Raw genomic sequence first — 12480 nt, forward strand, 5'->3', positions numbered from 1 at the left:
AGAGGAGAGGAGAGGAGAGGAGAGGAGAGGAGAGGAGAGGAGAGGAGAGGAGAGGAGAGGAGAGGAGAGGAGAGGAGAGGAGAGGAGAGGAGAGGAGAGGAGAGGAGAGGAGAAATGCTTCATACTGTGCAAGATCTCTGACACTAATATGTGCAGAATTAGAAAATAAGTACATAGGGAAATAACATTAGAATACAAAGAGAGGTGGGAGACGTAAATGCCTTTTAGAAAGCATTTGAAACTGCTTTAACCAAGACTTCATGAAATTATGAAACCTTCTAAGAAGGTTTAACTTTTCTGATAAAAAAGATGAGTAAATACTGTGTCATTCATTTGCAACGTGTTAGATCATTAAAGGAATGTTCAGACCACCTTCACAGGGCTATTAATTGATGTGTTCCAGATTACCAATTGAAAAGATCAAAGTACATAGATGGTAATTTATAGTTGCTCAGCAGACTACTGACAATTTATTTATCTTTGATGATTCTTACTTGTTCAATTACATGCTCATATCCTAAACTGTGATTTGCAGTGACTAATATCACCTTAATATTAAGCAGAATAACATGCTATAATACTTATAGCTTATCTGCCTTATCAAAATCATTACCTAGCATCATATGTAACAACAAGCTGCTACCTAGGCAACACTCTATGTTTGTAAGGCCTTCATTTCCAGTTGAGCTATTCAGCTAAGACCAAGGTCTTCCAGATTTACTCCTTGGATGTGTCCAAACACTCAGTTATCTTGTCACAATTGACTTGTAGGTCATGCTGGGCACTGCAACTCTTAGAGAAGATGAAATAAATAATTTCTGGGAGATTATGACCTTCTTCTTTTCTTTATGACAGAACAGAAGTGAAGTATGGAGGCATTTATACACATTAGTCTAGTGAAAAGTCAGCGCAGCAAAATGACCTGTCTAGAGTGGAGTCAGAATTTGATATGTCATATCTCATGGAAATGGTGTCTACAAGCCTGCAGCTGTTAGTGAAACCTGAACAATTGTGCCATTACCCAAACCTTAGATCTGAAGAGTGGTTCTCAGATATTTGTCCTAGTTCACGAATATAATGACATTCTGAAACAAAAGTTCCATTTATGCAAAATATGAAGGAGTCAGGAAAAAAAAAAGAATAACCACGGAAACATTATCAAACATCTTCGATGTTATCTTCATAACAGGGACCCTGGGAGATCAGGCTTTTCTTTTATTTCCTTCTTTGTATTGCTCCAGCAGATAGTCTCAAATGCAGACACTGTGGAAGCTGTAAAATTTTTAATTTAGATGAGCTTAGTGCCATCACTTCTGAACTTTTGAAAGCTTAGTTCCTTTGCCACCTTCCTCTCATGAGAAGAATTTAATTTCTTAACTCTTTTATACCTTTGCTTCCAATGAATTCCAGCTTTGAGAAGGTCAGATTTAGAACTTAAGAGATGTAAGAAAAAGAATATTTGAGACTAAACATTTTCAATATATTTCTGAATATGTGGAAGTGAAGCCATTATGTTATTTTAGGAGTAGAATCCATGAACTAAAAGTATTAAATACATATAACAAATGTTTTAGTATACTTTCTAGTATAAGTTTGCTCAATGAAATACAGAACAAGTTATCCTTAATGGCTTGTTCACCTAGAGGGTAAGAAAAGGGGTTTTTCTGTGTATTACTGTTACAGCCTCCTGTGAACCACACCACCTACACAGGGATATTCCAATAAACTCTATGGAGATTAGTCACTGCCCATTTCATATCACATCATATGATAAGAAACTATACTGTGATAGTAATTCTGTGTTTAATCTCCCAAAATCCTAACTGGCTATGATCATTAGTCACTAATTAAAAGAAGGAAAAGTCACATCCAGCTGAAGAAACTCACAACAAAATGAAAGGTTATTTGCAATATTTTCTTGAATGTTTGGAATTAATTTAATTTTTAAAAGTGACTAAAAGAGCAATCAACAAAAAGGAAGGAGGCCTTATAAGTAGAAAGGAAAAAAAATTAAGAAAGTAGGATTATCAGTATCATGTATACAGGATTTATACAGGTTATTATACCACTCAGTGCCAGGAAGTTCTGTGGGAAAGGTTGCAAACACAAATGTGTGCAGATGCAGATAACATTATGTAAAACAATGTGTTTACAAAAAAAAATACATTGCATATATTACTCAAGTGAAAAAATCTATTTTCTCAGAAGTTCTGGAAGTAGGACAATTTATTGCCCCACTTTGGTCTTCAAATGTTGGCATCTGTAATTGAAAATCTTTCATTTGTTGCTTAAGATTGGTTGCTTATTTGTTTGGTTTTAGTTGTTGATTCTAAATGACAGAATGAAAAGGTGAAAAATGCTTAACTATAATATTTCCACTTGGTTCTGTGTTTTTCCTGGAAATTTCAGTATGCAGACATGAAAGACAGCTGAGAAGCACATTGAAATAATTCTTGTGAGAAGAGATGAAACCTGACAGACACAGAATGATTGTAACTAATTAACCATAACCATCAACAACTGTAACCACAAACATCCTAGTTATTGTGCAATTAACATGCCAAGTTGAATCATGTAGCAGCTCTATAGTTTTCAACATAATCTTGTTATTTTATTCTGTATGTAAATACTTCTTCTAATTCACTTTGGTCCAGTACTTCAGGATTTATGAATGCAAAAATCCTTCTGCATTTCAGGGAGATTTTGGTACCTAGGAATTCCCTTTCGTCTTCAAGGCTCTGGGGAGAATTAAGCTTTATTGACGATACTGATGGTATTAATTGATGTTATTGAAACTAGGTGTAAGACTAAAAAAAAGTCTTCAAAGCCCTGAATTTCCTTAACCTTGCTGGGGTACCCTTCCATGAAAGATTAAGTTATAGTATAAATTAGTAGTTAGACAAGATGAATGAGTGGAAGAAGTATATCAATTCATAATTTATATAAAATCTGTGTAGGATCAAAAGTAGTGAATATTTTAATTGAAATGTAGTATTCCCTTTTAAAAAGTATGGCATGATAAATAGTGAAATAATCTATTTTTTGTCTTTTTTAAAAAGTTTAAGTTTTCTAATTATTAGTAACGAGTAAATATAAATCATCTAATTTGGGAAGGAAATTAAGAAGAAAAAATAATTATACTAAATTTCATGCAAGACTCTATAAATTAATTTAGGAAATAATTATATATTTTAACAATTAAAGTAAAATAAAATAATAAGGATAACAACAATAATATTTATAATACTAACAATAGTAGCAGCGATTGTAATTAAAAAGGAGAAAACAGAAAGAGAGAGATGAACAGAACCCAGGAGGAGCAAGTGATGCACAATGCAGTTGTTCACCACCCACTGACTGATGCCCAGCCTGCCCCCAGCAGCGATCGGTGCCTCCCGGCCAACTCCCTCCAGTTTATACACTGAGCATGATGCTCTGTGGTATGGAATATCCCTCTGGCCAGTTCAGGTCAGCTGTCCTGGCCATGCTCCCTCCCAGCTTCTTGTGCCCCTCCTCACTGGCAGATCACAAAGCATGGCAAAGTCCTTGACTTTGGATAATCACTGCTCAGCAACAACCAGCACATCAATGTTTTGTGAACATTATTCACATAAATCCAAAACACAGCACTGGACTGGCTACTAAGAAGAAAATTAACTCTGTTGCAGACAAAACCAGGACATTAGGTTAGGTAATTATTACTCTAATAAATTGTATTATGGTAGAATCTATTGGCCACATTTATGGACTCATGACTTCACTGTGATAGGAAATGTAGAAAGTACAAAAAAGTGTTCTCTACTAATAAGATAAAAGAGCTAAACATAGACAACTATGACGAAGAACAATAAACAGTAGATCAGGTATTTTTAAATTGTTATCATTTATAAAAATCATATAAAAAAGTATATCATTAAAGACAGAAAAAATGTTCCTTTATTTGACTATTTATCTGCATTTCATAATGAAAATTAGTTCAGGGCTAATGAATCAATAGTGTATACATTATATTTCAGATTCTGGAAGATGTTAATTCTAAATATAAGTAAAGCATCTTGTGTTTCCTTTCTCTGTTTTTTACATTTTCAAGGAGGAGTCTTTAAGCATTCTCCTGAGTTCCTTGTCACCTTTTGTTGGCATCCCCTGACAACATCTGTATATCAACCCCCTCTCCTTACAACTCCTCAATGACTCTGCAAGTGTACAGAGATACAGGGTTGCTGTCATGCAGGCTTGAACTACACCATTGTTTCTCTATGGTCTCTCTTTTTCTGCTTTTGCATAGTAACTTCTTTGAGAACAAAAAAGTGACCTTTTTCACATCATGTCAGTCTGACGACCCATGAAGGATTAAAAACCTTTCTGGTAATAAATAATAACAACAGCAATGATAATAAGCATGATACATTTTAAAGTGTTTGAATCTTGCCGTTAATTTGTCACCTAAAAGTCATATGGTAATGTGATTTTTGAAGGTTCAAGATGCATGCTTTTCCCATTATCAGTGGTGAGATTATGTTTCTGTCATAGTAGAAATCTTTTTTCCCCGAGTTTCCTTTCACGCTTTTTCTAGTGAATGATTTCAGTATTCAAAGTTACTCTTAGGTCAAATGAGTGACTCTAATAATACAGCTCTGTCTACTTAATCTGGTATTACAAGAAAATAAATGTATGGTATTACTAGAAAATAAATCTATGTCAATATAAAATAATCTATTAGTTTCCTTGGACATTTGGATATTCTGTGAGTATTGTATTTAATTCATCCAGTGTAAAAGTTCCCTATATAATCAGATGTGATATCTTTTCAATACCCACCTTTCATTCTTCTATAGTTTGTGTTTGTGGGCTATTAAACAGAACATTTATATTTTCCATTGTTTGGAGTGTACAGTCAAACCATGTTTTTGATTTAGATTATAATGGGATTTTGAAAAACATGTTTTAATGGAATTCTTTCCCCTGTAAATCTTACCTTTTTTAAAGAGCTACAATTCCAGCTCAAGGTCTATTTCTTAGTCCTGTCTTTCAAATACAAGGAGAGGAAAGCTACTCTCTCTTAGTGACAATGCAATAAATAAGTTTGTCCTTGGCCTGACAGAAGAATCTTACCTTGTGTAGAGCTATTTTTACCTTATTGGAAAGAATATTGCCTCCTTTATACCTGTCTTTAGGTATCTTCAGGATACGTCTTCAAACATTTTAATACATACCATATTATGTCCATTTTAAACTCCATAATAAATTTGCATATAAAATAGTTCAAACTTACAGAACTGAGCCGGCAGAGGACATTGTTCTGCGCCAATCTAATTTCTACTTTAAAGCTAAATTGACTGGTTTAAAACACTGATAATGAAGTACAGAGCCTTCTACAGCTTCCATGCTAGGTTGCCAAGCAGTAATTGCCTACACTAAAAACAAGATCTGTTTTTCATCTTTAATTTGGTCCTAATTTCATAGCAGTTATCCGTAGACTGTTGTCTGGGTCACAAAAACCTGCCCCTTCCCTACTGCCCCCATTAGCTGCAGCAAACTGATGAACATAGTGAATGAATGACCCCTCCTGTACATACTTAAAATGCAAACTGCAGTGAAGGTGAATTGGAAGGCCATTAAGTGAGAAAAACTGCTTCAACTTTTGTACTAGTCCTTCTGTCAATGGCAGAACATTTCCCCTTTTATTTAGATGTTTATTTTGTTGCTAGACCTGCAAAGCTTTTCAGTTGCTTCAACTGCCTTGAGATTTTTCTTATTTATTTCCCTTTACTCCTTTTGCTTTCTGCAGAAGTGTTTCCTTTTCTGTTGAGTCTTATTTAAACTGATACTCTTGTGGTGGTGTCATTCTTCCACAATGCATGTCAATACATAGGCATGTGTGCTGAGAGAAGTCGATGCTTTAGCTCATTTCCGAAGAATGGGAATAGCCAGAGACAGCTGCGCTCCCTGGCAGTTGCTTTGGATCAGATATCGAAATGGTTTTTCCAAGTTTATAACTTCTCTCAAAGATCAAATACTACACTGAGCTAATGTAAATACACTTGCAGTGTGAGTGGGACATCCAGAAAGCACTGCACCAAAGCCATTTGATTTAATGTCTGGCATCTTCAGGAGATCTGGAATTTCCCTACTATTTTCCTTTCACAGCAGAGACCACTCCTGTGTCACAGGTTGTACACTAGTGACACTATATAAGATGTTTTAATTGAATAATTTCTTAGCAGTAAAGGAAAATTTGTTACTTCTGCCACATGCACTCCATCTAAACGTATTTGTATGTCTTGCATATATATTGTTAATAGTAAGTTGTATTAGACATGGTGGCTGGCACTTAAGTACATTTTTTCAAAGTGTTCAAGGCTGCTTCTTATGTTAAAGAGTATGGGAGTTATGCAGCTAAAGCCCAGGAACTGCTTTGAAAATAACATATTAGGTGTTATCATCTTTGCCACTAGCACTGAGGTAAGAGTAAATTAATCTTTCAGGGCAAAAGATAAACACCTATGGAGCACAAGAAGGAATTTTCTTATCAATCACCTATATACATCATAACAAGATGAAGGACAGACTCATTCTGTGTGGGGCATTCAGACATGCCACACATGTTACAGGTTTATACTGCAGCAAGAACACTGAACCAATGTCCAGTGCCGCTGCATGAGAGGTTACAATTTCCACCTCTAAAGCTGGATTCTGTCCACCCTTTCCTTTATTATCTACATCTTTAGAGTTTTAAAGTGAAATGAAAGAGGTTTGTATAAATTATTAGTAGCTGTCTTTTTTTTCAGTGTGGATAGAGATGAAATGGCTGAGATTTACAAGAAATTAATTAAATTTTCCTTTAATTTGATTTATCCATATGGGGGTTATTACTTTAATGTGGGGGAACTGCAAGCATGATCCTTCACCTTTCCTTCCTTTTAAGCTTTTTCGACATTTATTTGTTTAAAAGCTAAATGCCTTCTTTTGTACCTGCTAATCCTTTTTCCACTGTATGCTAACAAGAAATCCAGTTCAGAACTAACAGATAGCCAAAAAGAGCTGAAATTCAAAGCTCTTTGATACCTTCCTCCTTTGGTTTGAAAATAATTGTTTTGAACAAACAGAAACTTGAGTCATACATAGTACTTTTATTTTAAAATAAGAAAGAATATCTTTGTTTTTCATTTGGTGAAAAAAAAAAATATTTGTCCATCACATTGTGCATTCAAAGCAGGAAATGGAAAAAACCGTATCTGAAGGTTGCTATAACTAACTGGAAAATGGCATTTAATCACCTGAGGACTTAACTAAGAAATGTTCCCATTACAAGATGTTCTCCCATCCAAAAAACTTTTCATGCAGGGATATACCAGCCTGCTATTTTCTGGACAATTAAATAATAATTACTTTTCTGCAGAATATACTGTAAAGTAACATGCATTAGGAGACACTTTTAAGAGAAATTACAGCAGAATATATTATAATCCATGGTATGCTTATTTAAAATGAAATATAATTTTAAAAATTTTAATTATTTATTGACTAGCAAAATTTTTCATATTTTTTAATGTAACCCTATTTTCAAAAAATTCTACTGGACCCCACATGCCCTTTCTCTATTCAAACATGGTACCTATTGTTGAAACCAGGGCACTTACTTATTTTGGCCAAAGACAGCACAAATTTGGTTACATTTAAATTTTAGACTTCTGTCTGTGCCCAAAACATATTTTAGAAATGTGGGGAAAAAAATCAATTGTTTTTGAAAATCATTGAACTTCAGTTTTATAGTCTACTAGATCTGGAGCAAGACACAGAATTTTAGCATCTCACAGAGAAGTGCCAACTGAGTGTAGTTAAGATAGGAATAATTCTGCTCCACCTGTTCAAACTGTTTGGTGGTGTCTGGCTCATCTCAGCACCTTGGGCTGTATGCAGAAATTAGGAGGTATGGCTACAGGTCATCGAATGTCAATGAGAGAAGCTCCCAGTGGCCCAATCTATTCCTAATTCTGATCCTCATTTAGTGCTTGCTGAAGCTTCTGTGTCCTTTTCAAAGAGGTCTTGTTGCTGCTCTCTTCACCTTGATCCACATCACATAGAAATGTCTCTAGAAAACTCCGGAGAGAACAGAAGATTTAAACACCATCACTGTCTCTGAGGCATGGGTGAGGACACCAGTCTGATGGCAGAACTGAACTCTCGTGTCTCTTTGCTACATATACACATGCTAGGGCGTAACTATCCACCCCAAATATGAATCCACATTCAGTGCTCTGTGTGGTAAATGGAGTAATAGGACCTTCTTGTTGAGAGGCTTTAAATAATCACAATGAACTGTTCAGAGCAGTGCCCTACAACTGCATTCAAAAATTTTTGTTCCAATAGTGAAATGTTTCTTATTGCCATGATGGAGGGAAACTTTTGGATGGAAAATATATTTCCCCACAACTGGTTTGGGCTTATAGCACCAGAGAAATCAGAAGCAAAGTATTTAAAAGAGTAAATGTGCTATAGAGTAGATTTGGGTTTAGAACCAATGTGTTGATTTTCCTTTCTGTCATCACAATATCCTGTGTGCGTTACCCAGGTGGTGTCTGCAACACCCTCAGTCTGGATGTTAGCCAAGGTGGTCCCTCCAGTTGTATTTTTTCTTTTTCACTGTGTATGAATCCTTTCTACTGAGGGAGAAAATCAAGCAGGGTATAGTAAAAAGAAATGAAAGCACTATTGAATGTATTTGTAAATGGCATATTTATATATATTGTCTGCTGCTTTTTCATTGATGCTGTATGCAAGTGCACTAAAAAAGTAATAAAGTGCTGATGCAACATGGAATTTTTGTAATGGAAATAGATCTATTTTTCAGGCCCTCCTGTTATAGATTAAGGTATGAAAAAAGGAACAGTCAGCTTTACAAGAGGAAATAAAATATAAGTTAAAGTAGCCACAAAATTTAAAATCTTTGGTATGTAACTAAAATGCTTTGTTCTTTTGATAGATCTTGGGAATTTTAGTGGTCGGACAAGAAGTGCTGTCTCTGTACGTGAAGGTCAAGGAGTTGTTCTGATGTGCTCCCCTCCACTTCATTCTCCAGGTACAGTGGGCTGCAGCCTGTATTCATACTGCTCCTTTACAGTTTCCTCATTATTGGATGCCCAGTATTTCAGATACAATATGCATTTGATTGTGGAACTTCAAAGATGAGATATCCACCATTCTTCTTACAGTTTTTGGAATACCAAAGGACTAATTTAAGCTCATGTATTGCAAATGCCAGTGAATAGCAGCAGTGTCTGTTACAAGATGGTCTAATTCCTGGTATAGAACTTGAATGTAACAATAGTCTCCATGCCATCAACAGTGAATATGCTGCCTTGACGTCATAGAAGATTTCTTTTAGAGTTTAGAAGCCTTCAGAAATTTCTCCAAATTCCAATGTCATGATACTTCTGTTGAATACAAATTTTCTTTTGTTTTCAGTAGTAGAGACATGATTTGGTTGCTTTCTTTTGTTGTATAACTTAATTTCGTAAAACTGCACCACTGCTAAAAGTCAGAATTACCATAAAATCTATGAAATGCCTGTGGATTCCCACATGAAAGCATAGATATTCCAGAGAGGTTACTTTTTTGCTTTTCAAATTGACACTCCTGCAAAGTCTGCAGATAGCTATGTACCTCTTTATATTTGCATGTCGTGTAACACCTGGAGACATGATGCTAGACAGAATATCTTGTTTTTCAGTAGATGCAGTACTGCCTATCCTTTTCTTCTCTGGGAAATGAGGTCTGTACTGAGGGGATTTTTCTACTCCAAATTTTAGGCCTGAAGAAAAGTCACATTGCAGATGGAAAATCTGCAGAAAATAAAGCCTTCTCTGAGTTTCTGTTACAGAAATGTGTTCAGTTTCTATTTTTACTGCAAGGATTGTTAATACTGTATTACAGTTATCAATGCTATCTCTCTGCTTTTCTCTCTTCTGAGCAGATTCTCTTGTTGTGGTTGCCTCTACAATCTCTTTCTGACACTGTAGTCTATATGGTGAAATTGAGTACATGATGTTAAGGCTTGATAGCAATAAGTAAACTGAGAGGGAATAGATGTAGGCAGAAACAGTGAGTGATGGTTTCAGCAGTGCAGCTGCATTTGATTCCCCTAAACAAACTGAGTGACAGGATAGACGGACATCAATATTGAGGGAAATTGTCATACACCTTTTAACAGCTGCCATTCCACAATATACACCTTTATATATCATCAAAATATTTAGAATTCTTTTCCTGAAATTATGCTTCTGAATTTTATTTAGTCAGATTTTAACACAATGTTCTACTGTAACACAGACATTGCCTTTGATGGTGAAAAACTAGTATCTTTCATTTTCAGCATCAGGCCATCAAAACCCCTGCTGTGCAAACTATGGTGCTCAAAACCAACATTCAGTTGTTTTATTTATATTGTTTGAGTATCAGTAGATGATGCCAGCAGGAAAATTACTTCCAGAAAAATATTTTTATCCTCTGTTAGCATAATTTTTTCACCATAGCTAAGCCAGGAAAGGTTCTGCAGTGTGGTGGAGTAATCAATGAAAGTTGAAAAATTGCACTGATAGCAGATGTATACACAAGCTCATATCAATGGGAAGGGGACTTGGCCTCCCTTCCTTTTGTTCATTACATAATGCAGTTCTTCATCCAAAGGGTTGTCAAGCACTGCAACAGGCTGCTCAGGGAAGTGGTGGAGTCACCATCCCTGGAGGTATTTAAAAGGTGTGTAGATGTGGCTCTTAAGGACATGGAACTAGTGCTGGTTTAATGCTTGGACTTAATGACCTTAAAGGTCTTTTCCAACCTAAATGACTCTATGATTCTCTCACATGCAGTTTGCTTCCAGGTCCTTACTTGCAAAGTACTGGGGGCCAGTAGCTTCTTCTGGGACTGCAGTGGGACTGCAAGTGATATTAATACAATGGCTGGAGTCTCCCTGTAAAGGGGAGAGCTACCTCCACAGGCCTGGTGATGCTTCAAAAATAAATCATTCCACAAAGCTCTGGCAATAAGGCAAAAGACACTAATGAAAGTTGACTGCCACATCAGAAGTCACTTGTAAAAAATAATTCTGGACAAAAGCTGAAATTTCAGAGGGAAGTGTGTGAATTCAATTCTGAAATTAAGAAAAAAATATGAAACTTCCAGGTAAAAAGGTCTTTTGTCAAGTAGAGGTACTTCAAGGATTTCTGTGCAGGAACGCCTAAAATTTTTTTTTAAGCATTCAGTTTCTGGGTACTCCATTTTAGTTTCTGTGTCTGATTTGCAAAGATGGTATTATCTCCTAAATAGCCCTAAGAAATTTTGAACTTTAAAATCACCCAGGAGATAAACTTTCAAATGGATACTAAGATATTATAGTGGGTATATCTAAGCTAAAGACTATTCAGAGCAGGTTTGCAATGTGTGAACATCTCAAGTTAACAAGACCATGAGTTATGGGAGTGTTTTTGATGATAGAGAATTTTTTGTGGATGAACACTGCAAGCTTTGCTATATTGATTTATTCACATTGATCAGCACCTTTAGAAATAATTTTCACTTGCTTATCACAGGAGATAAATCCATGATACAATATCAAGCCTAATAATTCTCCACAACCTCGTAAGCAATTCATCCTTCAACAGAATCCCATTCCTTAATCTCTGAAGTCAATAACTGCATATGAACATGCCCAAGAACTTCAGATTGAGCCCTTTTAGACAATAGCATTATCAGTGTGGGAAAAGAAAGATGACTTAGTGAAAGAACACTGTATTAGGAGAGACACAGTTTTATTAATGTTTTCAAATGGAAGATAAAATAAATATTTTTGATTAAATAGTACCTACATTCCATTCTTACCGAATACAATTTTAGAAAAAAATGAAAGTCTTTACAAGGCCCCACTGACTGAGAAAAATACTACACTAATTTCTTTTGACAAGATTTTAATCAGAAGGGTGGTTTCATATGCATATATGATTTCTGTTTATTTACACTGTGATATACTATCAAGAGGTAATGCATTAAACATACAAACACACACAAACTTGTGATATATATAGTTTGTTCATATAAACTTTTATTAGATTGTTGTCCAAATATTTTACAGGGAAAATAAGGGGGAATTTCAAGCACACTTGAAATAGATTCTGACTATTGCAGTGCAGATTCAGATGAGAGAATCATCTCTTGAGTTTAATAAATGAGTTTTTTAAGTTATTGTCATCTTTGCTGAGAAATAGCAAGGCAACAAACTGAGGTAGTTTTTTTGGGGACATTATTCACTCCTTCAAAATGGTGAAGGAAAATATATTCAATGAAAAGATTTTTCTGACATTTCTTTACATCAAACAGCCACCAACAGATTCTTGACTCCTGCTTTTCCTGGACCATTGCTCATAAAAAACCCTGCCTCTAGCTTCCTTGGGAATCCTGTATCATTTTGATGTGCCTACTCCAGAA

At 35.4% G+C, this 12480-nt stretch overlaps 1 protein-coding gene across 2 annotated transcripts in view; it reads left to right on the top strand.

Moving 5' to 3' along the window:
- The window catches only part of CNTN5 (contactin 5), a gene marked incomplete at both ends in the record, with an annotated part of 320395 nt that overhangs the window by 127542 nt on the left and 180373 nt on the right, over positions 1-12480 (top strand). For both annotated transcript variants that reach the window (XM_082279212.1, XM_082279213.1), the window contains one exon: positions 8984-9079. In XM_082279212.1, coding sequence (XP_082135338.1) covers positions 8984-9079 — 96 coding nt within the window. The remainder of the gene's footprint in view (positions 1-8983; positions 9080-12480) is intronic.

Source organism: Coloeus monedula (assembly GCF_965178545.1).
Source record: "Coloeus monedula genome assembly, chromosome: 3".
NCBI classification, from domain to species: domain Eukaryota; kingdom Metazoa; phylum Chordata; class Aves; order Passeriformes; family Corvidae; genus Coloeus; species Coloeus monedula.